We start from the raw sequence: 21,655 nt of genomic DNA on the forward strand, positions 1-21,655 counted from the left end.
AGCACCTCACTCCCCTGGATCTTCATGCCTCACACATCAAATGAAAGTCATTTTAAAATATAGTGTACTGAACATGTGTGTTTATCTTTGTTCCTTTCCAAAACCCCAGGGAGTGATATAGTCAACAGATGAACTAAAAACAAAACAAAACAAAACAAAAAAGGAAGACGTAAACCCACAAGGACAAAAGAGAAGGAAAGTCGACAGCAGTCAGCAGATAAGAGTGTCAACCAAATTTCCGAAGATGAAAGTAGTGGAACCGTTGGTAGCTGACTTAGCAGAATTAAAGAAGCTGAACCCTAGTGTGGAAAGTCAGAAGCCGAAACAAGCCACTAAACAGAATAAAATGAAGTCAGAGAAAAAAGACCAAGCTGGGACTGAAATAAAGCTTTAAAGATAATAATATCACCAGAGAGATAATACAATGATGAATCTACAAAACAAGAACAGTATGCTATAAGAAGAAAATAATCAGAAAGCATCAACAACCACAAAAACTTTTTGGAAATTAAAGGTTGGTAGGAAAAATTTTAAATTCATCAGAAAGATTGAAAGATAAAGTTGAGGGAATCTACTAAGAAGTGAAACCAAGATGCAAAAAGATGGGGAAAGGGAGATAATAAGAAAATCAGAAGATATATCCAAAATCAAAAGATACGTCCAACTTTTGAGGCATTTCGGGAAGAGGAGGAAGGCATTTTAGGAAGAGAATCAAGGAATGAAGAAAAGGAAATTCTCGAATTGAAAACAAATACCAAAAATATCCTGTTATGGAAAAGCAAGAGTATCCATATGAAGGAATCCACAGCAAAAGAGAAAGTCACATCGCTGTAACATTTTATAAAACCACACATAAAGAAAGGATCTGAAAAGTGGATCAGAGGGGGAAAAAGCCAGTCGTTTCTGCACAAACATGTAGGAATCAACATGGCAATGGACTTCTTAACCACAACCCTGGAACCCAGGAGAAAATACCAAAATGTCTTCAAAATTCTAATGGAAAATGATTTCCAACCATTAAACACTAGGGCAAACTGTTAGGTAAATAGGAAGATAAAGACATTTTAGACATGAAATTTCTCAAAAAATTCTGGCTATGCATCCTTTTTTGGGAAGCTGCTGGCGAATGTAATCCACCAAGTCAAAAAGTGTATCAGGTGAGAAAGAGCCATGGTGGAGCAGGTGCAGTGGATTGGCTCACTGAGTGTCCTAATCTCATGTGCCTCTCTGGTCGTGTAGCGGATGGAAAGCTAAAATCACATTCACCCATGTCTCTGGAAGACTTCAGTTTTATCAATCACATGCATGGTCAGACACGTGAATTCAGGACTGAGTCAAGGAGACACTGGGTATGTAACACGCGTGGCATCTGGGGCGCCTGGGTGGCTCAGTCGGTTGAGCGTCCGACTTCGGCTCGGGTCATGATCTCACAGTTTGTGAGTTCGAGCCCTGAGTCCGGCTCTGTGCTGACAGCTCAGAGCCTGGAGCCTGTTTCCGATTCTGTGTCTCCCTCTCTCTCTCTGACCCTCCCCCATTCATGCTCTGTCTCTCTCAAAAATAAATAAACTTTTAAAAAATACATAACACGTATGGCACCTTTTTTTGCTGCTGTGGATATATCGAGCGTAAAATGGCTCTGGAGCCAGCAGATTAGCGGCGGCCACCCTGGTCCCTGTATCCAAGCTGGGAGGGGATGGTCCTGGAGTCAATCGCTGATTCCTCCTCCCTCCCCCAGCATCTTGATTAGAGCAGACATGGCAGCTCCAGGAGCCAGTGCTATTCTAGGAGTCGTCGTCGCTGGCGTCCCCACCTACGGCCCGGCCCTCCAGCCCTGTCCGCAGTTTCCACCACTGAATTCCTGCACTAAATACTTTTCTACTTAAAACAGCTCGGCTGGTTTTTGTGATCTATCTGTACCTGAAAGGATTGTACGCAATAAATATTCAAGGATAGGAATCTGGGATTGTGTGGCCTGGATTTTCGGGAAGGAGTGGGGAGCTGTGACAGTTAGAAGGTGAGATGTTGATAGACCATGACACCCAGTAGCGTGTTACTTGAATTAGCACCTGTGTGCAGTGAGACGTGCCTTCTGTAGGCTTTGGTGGGATGCGTAGCGAAGGTCACAGCACGGGGTGCTGCACAATACAAGGGCTGAGAGGCCCTTTTTTGCTCCCTTGGGTCCCTTACAGCCACTCTGGGGCACCCTTTGTCTCCCAGCTCCAGGTAAAAAGTCACACCAGTTAGTTTCAGGGCGTCCTTAGATAATAAAATGTCCGCTTATTCTCTTCAGGCCACACAACACACAGTCAATTTGAGGTTAGTCTCCAATCCCTGACCCCCAACTCTGGCCTGTTGCAGCCAGAAGCCTGCTCTTGGGGAGGAGGAGGAAGACAGCGACCGCTCTCCACCCCACCTAATGCTTCCCCTCCCTCATGTTGCCAACCCTGGGTTTTGGCCGTTCCAGGGTCAGAGGACATGGAAAAGAAAGGAAAGGAAAGCAGAAGAATTCATACCTAACGGGCACCGTGGTGGCGATGTGGCCATCATGCTCTCCGGTCTCAGAGAAGATTTTAAACCAGCTTTTTTTTTTTTTTTTTTTTTAAACCTGGGCAGCTTGGCAGACTTCGTGCAGTCTTCACAAATCCCACATCACTAGAAAGCTTTCGGCTGCAAGTCCCTTGACGTGGGCGCAAGCCTCTGTCTTCTGACCGGTGCTGGCTGCCCCTTCCGCAGTCCGCAGGCATCCAGTGGTGCACCTGCAGCAGGGGACACGGGGACATTTCCACGCTGGCTTCTCACAGGCACGATTCCTTGTGGTCCACAGAAGACACTTACTCATCCTTCCCCCCAACAAAATAGAGAAATGCAGGTTAGTTCCAACACATCACGACCTCTGCTTTGATCCTCCAGCCCCTCCCTCTTTAGATTTCTCAGGTGTAGTTAAAACACGTTCCCCAACTGGGGTGCCTGGGTGGCTTAGTCGGTTAAGCTTCCGACTTGGGCTCAGGTCATAGTCTCATGTCTTGTGAGTTGAGCCCCACATCGGGCTCTGTGCTGACAGCTCACAGCCTGGATCCTGCTTTGGATTCTGTGTCTCCCTCTCTCTCTGCCCCTCCCTCATTCACACTCTGTCTCCGTCTCTCAAAAATGAATAAGCATTAATTAAACACACACACACACACACACACACACACACCCAACTGCTGGGAGCACATATTGAACTCTGTGAGTGGTCCTGTTGAGGCTCTTTCCCCGGACTGGAGGTGAGGCAGGCATCCTTGGGGAGGGGAGGAGAAGCTCACAGCACATCACCAGCTCTCTGCAAAACTCATGTCTCATCACCCACAACCCGTGACTTTACACTCTCCACATAGACAGGGCTATAGGAGTTTTGGGGGGGGGGGCATCTCTTGAAATTTTTGCACCTTGGCCTGAAGATGCTTTGGAAGCTGTTCTCTGTTGCATAGGGGATTTAGCTGAAACTGCCACTATATATTGTTACGCTCTGACAAAAATTAAACTTAAGACGATGGGCTTTCACTAGACTGGATAATCTTTCAGGTCTCTTCCAGCTCTAACGATGGCATGTGTGGAGGTGGTGGGAAGTGTATTTGAAGAGCAGAGCCCAATGCTGGTGGTCATGGATGGAGATGAAGAAGAAAAGCGTGCACGTGTGTATGGCAGGATGTGGTTGGGGGCACAGGTAGCAGGTGGCCACATAATATTTAGTCCCTATTGACCCCCCCTGAAAGCCTTGGAAAACAAGGCTGAAATCATGACCATCCAAGCTGTCAAAGAACTACTGGCCAGACACCATCATCTGAAGAGAACCGTAAACGGTAGTTTAGGAAATGAAAAACCTTTTTTCTTTTTCTTCTTGAGATCTTTACGATGCCAAGGAAATTCTGCTCAATATATTTAACTAAGGGAGGATCATAACAATGACTCTTACACCACATTAGATCTCAGGGCACCTAGCTGGCTCAGTCGGTGGAGTGTGTGACTCTTGATCTCAGGGCTGTAAGTTCGAGCCCTACACTCGGTGTAGAGATTACTTAAAAATAAAATCTTAAAAACACACACACAAAATTCACTAGGTCTCTGTGTATTTAACAAAAATAAATGGGCACTCTTTTGCAGCAACTCCGTGGAAGCATAAGTGAAGAATGCAGGCTACATTTCAGGCTGCCTATTCTAATGAAATGTTGCCTGACAGAAAATGTAGTAAAAGCTACATCCTTTCTTAAGGAATAAAAAGAGCCCAAGCATTTGGCTCTGATCAGGTGAATAGGTCCCAAACACTCTTTGGTGGACTTCCAATGAGAAAAAATGGCATCTGAGAAGGTTTAGAATTGGAAGAGAGCCAATTTTTTCTTTTTGCTCTGCCTCAATAATATTGATTTCTGAGCATTTGTGTAGAGAAAATTTTCTAAATGCTTTAGGTCTGGAATTAGAGGAAAATTTGCTTCTACATTCTCAGTTTAGAGATTCCAAGAACATTGCTTTCTTTAATGATCTTGAAATTCACTGTGATGATTTATACCCTAACGTTTGAGTCATTTAATTTCCAGTGATGGGAAAAGTGAGGTAAGGGAAAACTAAAGTGATTGATCATCAGGTTAGTCACCCTCAGCAAAACTGTCAATTTGATAGGTAAAAACTGCATATCATTGATTTAATTTTCATCTCTTTGATTACTAGTGAAGTTGGGCATTTTTTTCAGTGCTTAATGGCCATTTATATTTCTTCATTTGTGAATAACCTGTTCACTGGTAGAAATGGCCTTTTGATAAAACAGATAGCAATTTCCACTGGAATAAAGATAAACTATGTTCCAGCCCCTCTGTTTTTTAGTTTGTACCTTATGATACTGCTCTTTGGCCAGTAGATTACAAGTCCCTAGACATAAGACAAAACAAACAAAAAACTAACCATCTTAAATGTGAATCACTTTTAAATGTTTCTATTATAACTACTCTCCTCTCTATTTTCAGACAAGAAATGCTTCTAAAAAGTCAACTGTTTTAACAATAAATTCTTACCCGTGAAAGACAGATACCAATGTTTAACTTGCTTGTCAATTATAAACTTTTACAACTCATTGAGTTGCTGACATGTATCTTCATTGTGAATGGTTGAGACAGACGTAGTTTCATCTGATGTAAAAATTTTCCAGGTTAAGTCCCTAAAGTCATGCTTCCTTATATTGAACTTTGGGGTCCTAAAGACCCTTGCATCTTTGTGCTAGAATGAATTCCAAACTGCTGCCTGAGGAGAATCTAGGCCATACCCAAAAGTATTGACCTAACTCCATGCCCTTCCAGACTTTTCTGCCCTCAAAAGAAGCTGTCAATCCTATCCCCAGCCCAGATCACTATTAATATTTATGACTCTACCTTGAACTACACCCCAGGTACCTGGCATTAAGAATGACCTTGAACTCACAATACTTATCCAAAGTCAGACAAATAATATTTCTGGAAGAATGACTGAATGGGCTATTCCCCGAGCTCATACTAAGATCTATCCCTAGGAAAGACCGAACCAGAAGAGAAGTGGACCTCAGCTTCCGACAATCCTGTTATTGCTAACTTAAACTCTGACATGATGTTGGCCTACGCCAAGGGGCATTTATATGAAGCCATCAAACTCACCGGCCTCTCACTTTCTTGACTGCCTCCTCTTTATGGACAGTTTTCATCTATACCACCTGAGGTACCTACTCTCCAGAGTCGCATCATAAATATCATCACCAGAAACGGTTCCGCTTACTTCCTAACTCACAAATCTCATACCTCAATCTCTCTGCTGCCCGTCCAGGTTCTGTACCCAAGTAGTGCACTGCCACATGCATCACGTCATTAAGAGCACCTACCCATGGGGCGCCTGGGTGGCTCAGTCGGTTAAGCGTCCGACTTCGGCTCAGGTCATGATCTCACGGTCCGTGAGTTCGAGCCCCGCGTCGGGCTCTGTGCTGACAGCTCAGAGCCTGGAGCCTGCTTCAGATTCTGTGTCTCCCTCTCTCTCTGACCCTCTCCCATTCATGCTCTGTCTCTCTCTGTCTCAAAAATAAATAAACATTAAAAAAAAAATTAAAAAAAAAAAAAAAAGAGCACCTACCCAAGGACTCAGTCTATCAAAGTTTTCTCGTCCTCATTTTCTTCCTTATTCACCTTAGGTACCGCGGCCTGAAGTTACAAGCACACGTGCAATTTAAAAATCCAAGGGTATAACTTGCTTTAGCTACAGCTTGATGCTAGGGATCAAACGACGTCAAAAGAACTCAGTTTCTCTTCTGGGTTTAAGAGCTGTGCTTCCTCTATGTTGGTAGAGCCTGGGTCCCTACCTTTGTAAAGCCGCCCTGTTGACCCTAGACAGTGCAACTTCACGCTTCTCTTACACGAAGGAGAAATAAATTTCCCTCATATGTAAGTCATTGTTATCTTGTTGTTTCTGTCACTCACGGCCTAATCTAATGCTAACGCTACAGATGCAAAGTATATGGTGTTGAGCTAGACCGTGGCATTTCAGGAGCCACATATAGCATAATAATGTAAAAGCGAACAGAAAATAGAAGATGAAGGAAAACCCCATGGTACCAAAGCATATCTTTTATGCCATTCTAGTAAGTTTAGACGTTATTCTTTAAGCGTTGTGTATATGTATATACATGGGATATTTGAAACAGTTTTAGCTAGGTGTAATATGATTATTCTAACCATTAGAAAGATTCTTGAAGATCTTTGGGAGTTGGACAAAACCAGAGGAATTGAGCTTATGACAATTCTGGTAAGAGATGTTAAGTGTCAAAATCAGGGCAACAGTACCGGGAAAGACAAAGTATAGACAGATTTGAAAGATACATACAAAATGGAATTGACCAGAATTTAGTCAACCTGAATGACTTCTGAAGCAAGAGAGACAGACAGGCACTATTACAAGACTACAACCAACTGATATAAGAAGTCCACCATGGGCATTCCAGAGGGACGACGTGACAAATTCAGCTACGCATTCTGGGAGATTTTTCATTCACCACTCACATATGTATTTCTCACAAAAGTCCTGAGACTCACATGCATGTTGTGTCCGAAAGGATGTGCATACTTTCCTGGAGTACACACGTATTTGAATCACTCTTATATGTCAGCTATCATTTGGATCAGTTCTTCCTCTTTTAGCGGGCAAGTATTTTCAGCCTACTGCTTCGAGCATGCAAACGAACTATATCTTCCTACAATTCAGCTTCGTCTTTGAGTCTCCGTTCTATTGAATGACCTAATGTAGTTATTTTTCCCCCCAACCACTGCAGGTTTAAACTTTGTCGATTCAGGCTTTTTTCTCCCTCCCCATGTTTATTGAGGTCGTTTAAATTCCTGAATGTTTATATAAGCTCACTGTATCGGAGATGGGGAGTGGAACTGGACATTGGTCCAACTGAGAAATGGCAAAAGCCTTCACAATGCAATGGCTATAGAGTTGTATCTTCTAAGTACAGAGGGGTATACAGAGGAAATTCTACCATCCACATGCCTCTTGTGGGGCAAACATAACAAAATAAAAACAATGCCTACACAAGTTAGAAAATTTTTGTTTGTTTGTTTGTTTGTTTAGAGACAAAGAGAGAGTGCGCACAAGAGGCAGAGAGAGAGGGAGAGAGAGAATCTCAAGCAGGCTCTATGCTCAGCACAGAGCCCAATGTGGGGCTCAATCCCATGACCCTGGGATCATGACCCGAGCTGAAATCAAGAGTCAGTTGCTCAACTGACTGAACCACCCAGGCATCCTGAAAATTAGTATATTTTTAAAGTGTAAATTGACTTCTGATTCACTTTGGATGAACCGCCCTATTCAGAAAAGAATTGTGGAGATCATAGTTTTTTAGAGTATTGAGAATGGCATGCATACACATTTCAAACTGACTTCTAATTTTATGCAATTATTTCAGTCCACACTATTCATACACTCTGGAAAACTCTATTTGTCTCAAAAGGTCCTATAAGATGGTTAAGTGAGGCTAGCTAATCGGTACAAATGAGAACTTTAGTTCCAGTGTGATCAGCTCCTGATTTTGAGGATCAGGTATTGAGGGTAGTGAGGATATTAATCACTTCATATGGAGCCCTCAGTCATCCATCTCATGACTCCCCGTAGAAGCACTTGGAGAACAGCTAGTTTCAACACCAAATTTATTATCAAAATCAATCAGTGGTAGGAAAAGATTACAAAACACTCCATTTACAAATACAAAATTCTAACTGATAGAACTCTTTCTCTATTCTCCATACCCAGAAACATTTTTCTTTAATTCCCATCCAAAGTCTTCAGTCTTTGTATCTTAAATTAAATGTCACTACCTTTTCAATTGAAAGATCCCTTATCGGGAAACCTGGCTGGCTCAGTCCGGTAGAGCATGCAACTCTTGATCTTGGGGTTTTAAGTTCAAAGCCCATGTTGGTGTACAGATTACTAAACATAAAATCTTGGGGAAAAAAAAACCCTTATCAGTTACCCTGATTTTGTCTTCTGGAGGGAAACTTGCGGAAACTTTAAATGTATTCAACAAATATTTGTTTACTGCCTGTGATAATCCAGGTGATGTGGTAGGCACTGGAGTACCACTGTGAATAAAACAGACCAAAACACAAATCCTTGTCTTGATGCAGCTTACATTCTCTTGGGGGGTGCAAACAATAAACAAAATAATAAGTAAGATGCATATTATGTTATATGATAGTAAGTGCTAAGGAGAAAGATAAAGGAGACAAGGGGGTAGAGGGGCAGTTTTAAATATAGTCAAATGAAGACACTCGAGTGGAGCTTGGATGAGGTGAGAGAGCAGGCTATGCAAAGACAGAAGGAAAGAGCTCTTCCAGAGGGAAGGGCAAGTACAAAGGCTCTGAGGTGGCAGCCTGCCTCTCCTGTTTGAGGAACATCAAGGAAGCCAGTCTGGGGCACCTGGCTGGCTCAGTCAGTAGGGCATGCAACTCTGGATCTCAGGGTTGTGAGTTCGAACCTCACACCAGGAGTAGAGATTACTTAAAAATAAAATCCTAAAAAAAAAAAAAAAAAAAAAAAAAAAGGAAGCCAGTATGTTGTGAAGGTATTAAAGAGGAAGGTGAAGGGGTGCCTGGGTGGCTCGGTCGGTTAAGCGTCCGACTTCGGCTCAAGTCATGATCTCATGGTCCGTGAGTTCAAGCCCCACGTCGGGCTCTGTGCGGACAGCTCAGAGCCTGGAGCCTGTTTCAGATTCTGTGTCTCCCTCTCTCTCTGCCCCTCCCCTGTTCATGCTCTGTCTCTCTGTCTCAAAAATAAATAAACGTTTAAAAAAAAATTAAAAAAAAAAAGAGGAAGGTGAAGATGAGAAGATGAGGCCCAAGAGGTAATGAGAGACCAAAGCAAGGAATTTGACTTTTGCAGCGACATCAGAACCAATTAGAAGTTCTGGAGCATAGCAGTGACGAGATCTGACTTACATCTTGCAGGGTGGTAGCTTCCAGGTTGAAAATAGCAATAGTAACGGCAGGGCAAGACCTAATTAGATACTATTCCAGTAATCCAGGCTACAGATGACGGCAACTTGGAACATGGTGGCAGAGGTGGAAGTGCTGAGAAATTACTAGAATCTAGACATATTTTGAATACACACCCTATAGAATTCGCTGAGGGGATACTTATGGAGAGATGAGAAAGAGTGGAATCAAGAATGAGATGTCTGTCCAAAGAAGACACACAGATGGCTAAAAGACCCATGAAAACATGCTCAATATCACTCATCGTCGGCGAAATGCAAATCAGAACCACAATGAGACACCACCTCACACCTTTCAGAACGGCTGAGATTAACAACACAGGAAAGAACAGATGTTGGCGCGGACGTGGAGAAAGGGGAACGCGCTTGCACTGTTGGTGGGAGTGCAAACTGGTGGAGCCACTGTGGAAAACAGCATGAGGTTCCTCAAAAAGTTAAAAATAGAACTACCCTAAGATTCAGCAATTGCACTATGAGGTATTTACCCAAAGGACACAATAATACTGATTCAAAGGGATACAGGCACCCTGATGTTTATAGCATCATTATCAACAATAGCCAAACTATGGATTCAGCCCGAGTGTCCACTGACTGATGAATGGATAAGGAAGATGTGATACACACACATAGACATTCACACAGACACACACCCGCACACACACACACACACTGGAATATTACTCAGCCATAAAAAAAAGAATGAAATCTTGCCATTCGCAATGACATGGATGGAGCTAGAAAGTATTATGCTAAGTGAAGTAAGGCAGTCAGAGAAAGACAAATACCATATGGTTTCGCTCATACATGGAATTATAGCTCAGCTGGTTGAGCATCCGACTTTGGCTCAGGTCATGATCTCATGGTTTGTGAGTTGGAGCCCCACATCGGGCTCTCTGCTGTTACCACAAAGCCTGCTTTGGATCCTCTGTTACCCTCTCTCTCTGCACTTCCACTGCTTGCGCTCTCTCTCTCTAAAATAAATAAACACTAAAAAAAAATTTTTTGGGGGGCACCTGGGTGGCTCGTCAGTTAAGCGTCCGACTTCGGCTCAGGTCATGATCTCACGGTCCGTGAGTTCGAGCCCCGCGTCAGGCTCTGTGCTGACAGCTCAGAGCCTGGAGCCTGTTTCAGATTCTGTGTCTCCCTCTCTCTCTGCTCCTCTCCTGTTCATGCTCTGTCTCTCTCTGTCTCAAAAATAAATAAACGTTAAAAAATTTAAAAAAAAAAAAAATTTTTTTTAATCTGTCCTATGTGGCTTACTTTCTTTTTTTTTCTTTTTTTTTTTTTAACGTTTATTTATTTTTTAGAGAGAGACAGAGCATGAACGGGGGAGGGTCAGAGAGAGAGGGAGACACAGAATCCGAAACAGGCTCCAGGCTCGGAGCGGTCAGCACAGAGCCTGACGCGGGGCTCGAACTCACGGACCGCGAGATCATGACCCGAGCCGAAGTCGGCCGCCCAACCGACTGAGCCACCCAGGCACCCCTATGTGCCTTATTTTCTAAGCTTAAACTTCCAGAAATACAAATACAACATTTCTAATTAAAATATTAAATTATTTGTACCAGCATGCATAATCCAAATATACTTAAAATTACTCATGGATTATTCAAAGGCAGATACTAAAGTTTGCCTTTGAATAATTATTAATCTATATTATATCTATATAGTATATTAATATATAATATTAACCAATACTAATCATAGTATTAATCATAAACTTAATTAATTTTAGTTCATTATGAAGCTCATCAGGTTATGTGCAGACTGCATATATATAGAAGTTCAGGGACATAGAGAATTTTGCTTAACAGTTCATTTCCACTCAGTGAGCATTTATAGAGCACCACTATGCACCAGCTGTGTGTGTGCTGGGGAAATAACAATGAGTTAATCATTGCATCTGGCCTTGAGGAACTTACAGTCTACCAGACCGTCAAACCAATAGCCATAATTCAAAATGAAATACATTATAGAAGATATGAGATATCACAGAAGTACAGAGTACTCTTTGCTTAACTGTTGTAGAAACACAGAGAGTGAAAAATAAGTTCTCCTTGGGGATATAAATGGTTTAGAAAGATTACAAAGCAGACATAATATTTGTTCTGGGCCTTGAAAGAGAAACAGAAATTTGCTGACCAGTTGGAAATACATTATAGAAGATATGAGATATCACAGAAGTACAGAGTACTCTTTGCTTAACTGTTGTAGAAACACAGAGAGTGAAAAATAAGTTCTCCTTGGGGATATAAATGGTTTAGAAAGATTACAAAGCAGACATAATATTTGTTCTGGGCCTTGAAAGAGAAACAGAAATTTGCTGACCAGTTGGAGGGTGAAAGGGATATAATGAGAGGACGCAATGGCATGGGGGAAAAAGGTGTAGCATGAATAGCATGTCATGTAGAGAAGTCACTGACTAGATCACAGATGCCACATTATGATTGGAGGTATATCACACAATTAGGTATTCAGACTTCATCCTAGGGTGAATGAGTCATCAAAAGTGTTCAATGCCATAATTCTAGATGCAATGCAGAACTAAATGGGAGTCTGCCATGGACTGAATTATACCCCTCAAAAGAGACACAAAGAAGTCCTAACCTCCAGGACTTCAGAACGTGCCTTATTTGGAAACAGTCTCGGCCCATGATCAAGTTAAAATGAGGTCATTATGGTGGGCCCTAATCCACTGTGACTGGTGTCCTCATAAAAAGGGGTAAATCTGGACACAGACACACACATACACAGAGGGAAGGCTATGTGAAGAGATACCGGAAAAATGTCATGTTACAATGGAGGATTGGAATGGGACACCTACATGCCAAAGAATGCCAAAGATTGCCAGCAAAGCACTAGGAGCGAGGCAAGAGGCCTGGAACAGATTCTCCCTCACAGCCCAAAGAAGGAAGAAACCTGGCAACACCTTGTACTTGTAGCCCCCAGAACTATGAGACAACGTTACTTTAAGCCATTCTGTTAGTGGTACTTCGTTACAACAGACCTAGGAAACCAATGCCTAGGAAACCAATGCCTACTATTCCTGAGCAGTACAGTCCAAAATGATAAGAGACTCAACAAAGGCAGTGACAGCGGGGAGTTCAGAAAAGGTCATAAATCTGAAAGATACCACTGATGTAAACATAACAAGGTTTAATGATTGGCTGAGTATGCCAAAGGAGAGAAGGGAGTCTGGCATGGATGAAGTTTTTATTCTATCTTAATCACCTGAATGTTGTGTCTAAACTACCTTACCTTAGATCCTTGTTAGGATCTAAGGATCTCCTTAGATCTCTCCTGAGGCTGGGGACCTTATAAAAAGTCCCATGCCTTTTCTTCTGGCTAACGGTGTCGAATTAAGCTATGCTTCTGACCTCTCATTGAAGCCTTTCTTTGGGCAGGTTTCCCGTTTGCATCCTGTTGGCTTGTAGCTATGTTCTGCTCCATCTACCTAGTTTCTTTAAGATGCTTCACTTGAGCTGCCTATCTTGCTTTCCATTTTAGTTTTGTCCAGGATGCTATGTATTAGATTATCCTTAGCTCTACATTCTGCTGCCTTCAGACCAATTTCATCTCTTCCTGATACAAACACAAACCCCTAGCCCCTAGATTCAGGGGCACAAGCTCTCACTTGTCCAGGGAGCTAGAACAGACACTAAATACACTAAGGAAAAGGAAACATGACAAGAAATCTACATTCACTTTTGGACACTATAGAGGCTGTATTTTTGACACAAAGGGAAGCCACTGACCAATCCTTCTTCCAGAACTGCTAATATGCCATATACCCCATCCAAAGGGATTGGCTTGTTACATCTTCCTGTCTCACTGGCCTTATGTCTTTGATATAAACGCCCGTTCCAAACTGGGCCAACTGGATTGTCTCTGGAGAAAAATGGAAATTGGTCTCTAGATGTGTCTAGATATCTAACATGGAACTTGCAGCAACCATAGTCTTCCAAATGGACTCAGGAGGAGACAAAGCTGGTTCACAGGCAGGTAAGAATTAAGTAGATGTTAGAAGGAAGTAAATATGAGAGAGGCAGACACACATGCTGCCTGTGTTCCTTACAGCTTTCTCTTTCCTAGTTCCAATCCCTTTATGACACCATCTACATTCCTGCTTGTGGATTGTATAAAAATACCTCTGTATCTTTAGGATAAGTGCATTTATCTTTTTATATCACCCTGACTGGAGTTTGTTTCAAAGAATCCTAACCAACACAGATGTGTTGAATCTGAAATGTGTATCCAACACTTAAGGACAGAGGTATTCTGGAAATGTGGGTCTCAAGACAGAGAAGCAGTTAAGGAAAGGACATGTGGTTTGGGTATGGGAGTAACTGAAGTCACTGGAGTTGATAAGGTCACCAGAGGTTGTTCAAAGCGATAGAAAAAGGAAGGAGAGGGTAAAGAGAGGAAAAGTGGGTCTCTTAGGAACTTCAATATTTAAAAAATGAATGACAGAAAGAGAAGTCAGTGAATAAGGTTAAAAAATACAGATTAGGAAAGAATGCTTATGTAGAAACCAAGAAACAAAAGTATCTAGATTGAATTTATAGAAAATCCAACCATCGGGGCGCCTGGGTGGCGCAGTCGGTTAAGCGTCCGACTTCAGCCAGGTCACGATCTCGCGGTCCGTGAGTTCGAGCCCCGCGTCAGGCTCTGGGCTGATGGCTGGGAGCCTGGAGCCTGTTTCCGATTCTGTGTCTCCCTCTCTCTCTGCCCCTCCCCCGTTCATGCTCTGTCTCTCTCTGTCCCAAAAATAAAAATAAAAAACGTTGAAAAAAAAATTAAAAAAAAAAAGAAAATCCAACCATCAGTGGCTTAAACAGGGATTAATTGGTTTGTCTCAAACAAGATGTCCAGAGCTGGAACAACAGATCAACAACTCCACGGAGGACTCATGCTCTTCCTCTCTCTTCCACTAACATCTTTAGCATCTAACCTTCATCTCTCTGGTCACAGGATGGTTGTTTATTCTTCCAGGTAGGAAGGAAAAGCAAAAGAGAAAGAGTGAAGGGCAGTATGGGTGTCAGTCCCTTGTTAGAAAAGCAAAAGGTTTACCAAAAGCCCTACTTAAGTCTCATTGCTCAGATCTCTGTTGTCACCGGGCCATTCCTACCTGGAGGAAGACTAGAAGAGAACTATGGAAAAGAGCTGGGTCAGCCAGTCAGCTTTTAACAACAGATTATAGTCCATAACAGCTACAGGGAGGTCAAGAAGAATGATACCTAAAGACAGATGATGAGGAGAGGGTAGAGGATTTGATAGTCAGAAAATCCCTGGCAACCTATCAAAAGCAATTTCAGAGGGGCATCCAATTGACTCAGTCAGGGGAGCATGTGACTCTTGACCTACAGGTTGCAATTTGAGCCGCACATTGGTGTAGAGAGTGCTTAAAAATAAAATATTAAAAAAAATAATTTCAGAGGTACATTAGGTATGGAGAAGGCTGCTGAAGACTCACTGGTGGGTAGGAAATGAGTATAGGTAGTTCTTTCCTAATGTTTGAAAAGGAGAATAATGGAGAAGGCAAAAATCTAAAGGAGAAGCATATAATAGAGATGTTTTGTTTGGCTTTAGGACTGTGACTACTTGAGCATGTTTGTATACACTGAGGAATAGAAACAATTGGAGACAAGGAGGTATGAGGTATAAACAGCAGACAAAAAGATCAACTGTGGGGGAGGGGGGGGAGGGAGTCCAAAATCCCCTGGGTGACAGGGAATTAAATGAGATATTGAAAGCGATACCTTTGTCTCCAAAACAAGAAAGGGAGAATGAATAACAATAGTGTAAGTTTGGATGCGGGTGTGAAAAAAAGGTGGACTTATTGAAAACTCTATTTTAGCAAAAATACACTTAGAACCTTGAATTCACTATTATTCAATTTTAAGAAAGGCATGGAGAAGTAGTAAGATCTCATCAGAATTCAGGTGTGCTTGGTTTATCTGGATCCCGGAGCTGACTCTGCCAAGTATAGGATTTTTCCGATTTACAGAACGGAGTCAGGAGAATGGGAGCTTTTATGAGCATCTCAAAATCTCACTTTTTTTTTGTTTGTTTGTTTTGGTCCCTTCTGTATCTCTCGGGGCTGCAAGTCCCCAGAGAGTATGTAGAGGATACCTGGTCTTTTTCTCACTCTTCGTGGTACTGGAAGAAGATACACGGCGGCGGCAGGAGCAATGGCCAAAGCGCTTGCTAGAAGCATCCAGACCTTGCTCTGCAAATTTTTTTCCATTCTGTTCTGAACTCCTTCGCCTTAGCACGCGCGGGAGGCGGCGCTGAGCAAGGCTAGACTGCAGGACGCCGTCGGCGGGCACCTTCAGGGGCGTGGGAAGGGGCAGGGCCTTCGTGGGAAGAAAGGCGCCCCAGAAGTGACCTATTCGCAGAAGCCCACTCTGGCTCTGACAAACCCGCCCCCACGACCGTAAGAAAACGATTCTCACTTTTCATTGGCTGACCCTCGCGGAGGGGAGCCCTTGCTTCGCTTTCATTGGCTGCCGCTGCCGTCACGTCCTCTCGCCACACCCACCTTCCCGGCGGCGCCCAGTGAGCTTTCAGGGAAAGAGATTTACCGAGGGCGGGGACGGGAGTCGCGCGCAGTCAGCCCGGTGCCCCCTCCCGCGCGCCCCGCCCCCTGGCCCGAGGCCCCGCCCCTCGGCCGGCCGGGCCCCGCCCCTCCCTCCAGAGAGGGCGGGGACCAGGCGGCGGCTGCAGTCGCAGGAATATGCTGGAAGCCGGCGGGCGGGCGCCCGGGCGGTGCTGAAGGGACAGTTCCCGCCGCCAAACTTGCCCGGCAGCTGGAGGGCAGGCGGGCGGGGCGGCCCGCGGGGGCACGTGAGCCATGGAGACCATCTGGATCTACCAGTTCCGCCTCATCGTGATCGGGGACTCGACGGTGGGCAAGTCGTGCCTCCTGCACCGCTTCACGCAGGGCCGCTTCCCGGGGCTGCGCTCGCCCGCCTGCGACCCCACGGTCGGCGTGGACTTCTTCTCCCGCCTGCTGGAGATCGAGCCGGGCAAGAGGATCAAGCTGCAGCTGTGGGACACGGCGGGGCAGGAGCGCTTCAGGTAGGGCCGCCGGGACCGCCGCCCCCACCCCTCCACCCCGGGGACCTCGGCGCGTCGGCCGCCCCCTCCCGGCTCGGAGGAGGCTCCGGCCCTGCGCTCTCCAAAGTGCAAACACTCCCTTCTCGCTTCCCCTTTGCCCCTCCTCTTCCAGGGACGACTTCCTCCTCCGCAATTTCTCACTTCTCCCTTTGGCGCCCATTTCCTGCGCCCCCTTTCCCGCCTGAGCCGGGTCGCCCCCCCAACCCCCACCTGGCGGACCCCCTCTGGCTCCGCGATCTGTCTGCCCCTGCCCAACTCTTCGCCACCCCCAACACCACCCTGCTGCCTGCTCCCCAAACTCGGCGCCCCTCGCTGCGCACACCCCGACCCTGCCACCTGCCCCCGCCCCCCCTCCACCCCGAGCTCCCCTTCTGCTCCCCCTGCACGCGGCCCGGGAGAACTGCGGAGTGGGGCTCCCACGTTGGTGGTGGGTCCCCCACCCCCAGCCTGCTGCATGAGCTCACCGGGCCTCGTTCGGAGAGGGAGGGGGATGCTGTAATGGTCCTCAGAAATTCTGGGCCCTGTGACCCGTGGGAACGCGTCTCCGGGAGCTGCTCGGTGCCACCTCGGGGCCGCAGGCACAGCCGAGGGCTCCTGGTGCTGTTTGGTGAGGGTTGAGTTGTGTTTCGAAGTTTGTCATCTGCGGTGGTTTGGTGGGGAGGAGACAGACGCCCTGAGGTTTTGTCACGAACTTTCGCTTTTCTGTTATTTGTCGTGGGCGCTTAACGTTCCAGGGTGGTGCTACATCAGAACGTGCGTTCTCAGTAGAGGAGGAGGGATCCCGCACGAGAGTTTGCAAAGACGGTCGTGTTATGTCACTAAGAACTAGATGTAATATGCCTGCATTTCCTGGGTGTTTAAGACCGAACTACGTAATAAAGCGTATTTAAATTTCTGGGATTGGAGGACACTTTTTTTGGGGGGGGGGGTTGTTTTGTGTAGTTTTAGAGGAAGGTAGGAAATCTGATACACTGTAGCGTTTGGGCTTTTTTTTTTTTTTTTTTTTTTTTTTTTTTTTTTTTAAGATTGCATTGTCACCTAAAACTCGCTTAAGCAAGCATTTTGCAATCTTCAGCAAGTCCTCCGCTTGTGAAATGCAGTCCTCCAGGAGGGGGCTTCCCAAACATGGCGTCCCAGCCCCAGCCCCAGCCCCCAGCACTTCCCAATGAGATCAGCATACTTCTGTGGGGATGTTCCAGCTTGTAAAGTGCTGGTTTCCATTCCCAGCTACACACTGATCCACACGATCCACACACACGATCCGGGAACTCCCATGCGTGGAGTGGAAAGATGGGAAGGCCAGCCCTTCAGAGAGATGGTAAAGGTTACTGTTCAAGGTTCGAATTGTACAATCCCTAGAAGTCCATGAGGAAACTTGTTTTTCCTTCTCAAGAAACCTCTTTTAGTTAAATAGGGTTTCAAACTTCTGATTCCTCATCTGTAAAATGGGGTTATTATGATCTCTAAGATTCCTTCCTCTTTCACCATTGTGAGATGGTTTGCAGATTCCATCACCTGTGATCTCAGTCAGAGATGAAATTTAAGATATTTTGTGGTCCTCCCCCCCAAAAAAGGCATTTACTAATAACTCTTGCTCTACCCTCTAAAATGAATGTAATAAAAACATACTCTTTATACCTTAAACTTCTAGAAACTAGTGAGTTGCAACTACAAGAAACATAAGTAGTGAAGTCTTATTGTATCTAATTATTTCCTAAGAAGTAATTCCTCACCTTATTGACAACAAAGTAAAGGATAATTAATTTGTTAGACTTTAAAGTCCTTTCTGCTAAGTAGATCATTGTTTTTTAATGCCTTTGAGCAGATGTAAATAGCAATTTGTTTTATATACATTATTAAAACCAGACGGTACCTCTCCCATAATAATACAAGGACATTTAGGGAATGTTTACTGACAATGAGTCATGCTTTATTTTGTCTGGCTCTTTACCAAAGACGTATTCATAAATACATACATATTTCAATAGCTACCTTCCAATATTGCTTTCTGTAGTTTAGCAGAATATTTCAACATGAAATTGCATTTGAAACAATCATTGTTAAACCACTCTGTGTCTTTTCAGAAGAAAATAGATACTTTTTTGAGTAATAGATACATTTTATTTCATAGAAAGTCACTATAGTTCATGAAGGTATTAGTCATATCATTAGGAATTCATAGGGAATTTTATATTTGAGGGTTTATTGTTGATTGTACATAAACGAGCAGAAAGGAACCTACTTTAAACAACTCAGAGTATAGTTTGAAAGCATTAAAAAAACAGAACAAAATAGTGAGGCAATAACTATGACCCTACCTAATCTTCATTTTCTCCCCCACCCCAGCTTTACTGAGATGTAATTGACAAATATTAAGCCTTAACTTTCAATGTTCAGATTAACACATGCTAGAAGACAATAATTACTTTCAAAAAGAAGAAACAAAATCAAAGTGAAAAAGGTTTACAAAAATAATGTCTATGTGAGCATACTGTAAATTATAATATAACACTCAAATGTTTTTGTTATTAACACTGTGTTAGTGAGGGTAAATGTCAAATTCCTGCATTAAGGCAAGTCAGAATTACAGTGCCTTCATTAAAGATAAAAGTTTATTTCTCTTTGTGTGACAGTTTCATCAAGGTAAGTGGTCCGTGTTGGTGGAGTAACTCTGCTCTAAGCCATCATTCTGGTACCTTCTTATTTTTCTGCCACCACTGAGACATCATCATCTTCTTCACGAACACTGTGTTCCCGCACAGGGGAATGGAAATGGAGAGTGTTCCTTTGGAAATAGAGCAAGCAATGTTCCTTTTAAGCAAGGGAGACCAATGTGGTACAGATCCCTTCAGCTCTAAGTTCACTGAGGAGGAAGGAGTTAAAAGGCCACAGGTAGATGAGCTACCGTGTGCCCATGAAGAAGGGAATGTGGACCTAGCATGGTGGGCTTTCCAGGGAAACTAGCAATTGCCGCTTTGATTTTTTTTTTTTTTAATTTAAGTTTATTTATTTATTGTGAGAGAGAGACAGAGAGCAGGCAGGGGAGGGCAGAGAGAGAATCTCCAGCAGGCTCTGCCTGTCCATGTGAAGCCCCAACATGGGGCTCAAGCTCACGAACCATGAGATCATGACCTGAGCCACCCAGGCACCCCACCACTTTGAATTTTGAATCATCATAGTGGACGAAGTTTCGCAGGAAAAGAAGCAAGAATATTGTTCAGCACAGGGTGACTCAGGATAAATATTAGAGGGCATCAAATATAAGGTTCTAAATTTTGAACTTCCCGTAAAAAGCACTTAAAGCAATATAAAGATAAAGTGAGGGGCGCCTGGGTGGCTCAGTTGGTTGGGCAACCGACTTCGGCTCAGGTCATGATCTCACAGATCGTGAGTTCGAGCCCCACATCAGGCTCTGTGCTAACAGCTCGGAGCCTGGAGCCTGCTTCAGATTCTGTGTCTCCCCCTCTCTGTGCCCCGCCCTTCCTCATGCTCTGTGTCTCTCTGTCTCTCAATAATAAATAAATGTTAAAAAAAATAAATAAATAAAGATAAAGTGAGATAAAGAAATAGCAGTGTTGGCTGTAGGGCTAGGAAACCTCAGGGCTTCAAACCAGATTTTGCCTTTTATTCCTTGTTGTCTGATCTTCGGGGTGTTATGGTTACAGCCAGTGATTGCAAAGCTCAGATGCAAAGAGAATAGCAGCCTCTTGGTGCCATGCTTCTCGAAGTGTGTTCTGCAAGAACAGTTACCTTTGTGATTCTCTTGAAAAATGAATTCTGTGACCAGGTAAGGTTGGGAATCCCTGCATCCCATGTAGAACTCTCTTAGAAATTCATATCAAAGGCTCTCAGAAGTACTGTAACAAGCCCGTTTAACCTTGATTAAACCAGCATGTCTCAAATGTATTTGACAGGCTCTTTTTAGAAGGTAAAAATCCAGGTGCCTGGGTTGCTTAGTTGGCTGAGTGTCAGACTCTTGATTTCGGCTCAGGTCATGATCCCAGGGTTGTGGGATTGAGCCCCACATTGGACTCTGCCCTGAGTGTGGAACCTGCTTAAGAATCTCTCTCCCCCGTGCCTCTCTCTCCCACTTGTGCGTATGCTCTCTCTCTCAAAAATAAAAAATAAAAAAATATGAAAATGTATGATAACTTGTGTTCTAACGAGTACAACCCCAGGGAAGCTCCCTTGGTGAGTTGGTGCAGTCACATTCTTTTTTTTTTTTTAATATTTATTTATTATTCTGAGAGAGAGTGCGCGGGACAGGGGCAGAGAGAGAAGGAGAGAGAATCCCAAGCAGGCTCCACACTGTCAGCACAGAGCCCGGATGTGGGGCTCGATCTTACAAACCCTGAGATCATGATCTGAGCCGAAATCAAGAGTCAGATGCTTAACCGACTGAGCCAGCCAGGCGCCCCAAGTACAGTCGCATTCTTTAGGCGGAATCCCTAAACTGTTGAGGTTTGGAGCAGTGGGAGACCTCAGGAGCTCATTAACCAGCTTGTTAACAAAGGGCTGTAAGTAGTAAGTGCCAGAGAAGGGACGCTGCCCCCCCACCCCGCCCCGCTCCACTGGGCCCCCAGAACCTGAGGATGGCCTCTGCCTAACAAGCTGAACTTTCTGGACCTCTCCCTACCCCTCTGTCTGTCTTGTCATCTCTTCTCTAGCAACCCTTCTGCTATGTATCTCTGTCTTCCTCACGTGTCCTTCCTCTCCTTCAGCTGAGTTTTGTTTTTCCATTGCCCCTTTCCTGGATCTGTCCCTCTTCATTTCCTCCCATCCTCCCTCTTTTTCTCTCCTTCCTTTTTATGTTAGTGTGTCGCTTCCTCTCCTATTTCTTTCTGGCTTCTCTCCCCTCATCTGTCCCTCTGGCTCCGACCTGGCTGTGTTCCCTCCTACCCCTTCAAAACATTGATACAAAGTTAATGTGTAAAAGTGGCTTAATTTATGTTCTCTATTTTTAATTTTAAAAGCAATGTCTATTTCTCCTTAGAAGAATTTTTT

The 21,655-nt window shown here is 44.2% G+C and overlaps 2 protein-coding genes across 3 annotated transcripts in view; one reads left to right on the plus strand and one right to left on the minus strand.

Annotated features, from left to right (window-relative positions):
• Nucleotides 1–16,047, minus strand: part of SLC35F2 (solute carrier family 35 member F2) — a 101,637-nt gene extending 85,590 nt beyond the window's left edge. The window contains exons 1-2 of one of the 2 annotated variants that reach the window (XM_042959712.1): nt 15,988–16,047; nt 2,514–2,840 (exon numbers count right to left, since the gene is read on the minus strand). The gene's annotated coding sequence lies outside the window, so the exon portion shown is untranslated. Of the gene's footprint in view, nt 1–2,513; nt 2,841–15,664 lie in introns of both variants that reach the window. The other variant, XM_042959711.1, reaches the window with a different exon arrangement.
• Nucleotides 16,048–16,240: 193 nt separating this feature from the next.
• The window catches only part of RAB39A (RAB39A, member RAS oncogene family), a 30,284-nt gene continuing 24,869 nt past the window's right edge, over nt 16,241–21,655 (plus strand). Inside the window, exon 1 of the mRNA XM_042959716.1 lies at nt 16,241–16,612. Coding sequence (XP_042815650.1) covers nt 16,386–16,612 — 227 coding nt within the window. The 5' untranslated portion in view covers nt 16,241–16,385. The remainder of the gene's footprint in view (nt 16,613–21,655) is intronic.

The sequence above is a fragment of the Panthera tigris genome, chromosome D1 (assembly GCF_018350195.1).
Source record: "Panthera tigris isolate Pti1 chromosome D1, P.tigris_Pti1_mat1.1, whole genome shotgun sequence".
NCBI lineage: Eukaryota > Metazoa > Chordata > Mammalia > Carnivora > Felidae > Panthera > Panthera tigris.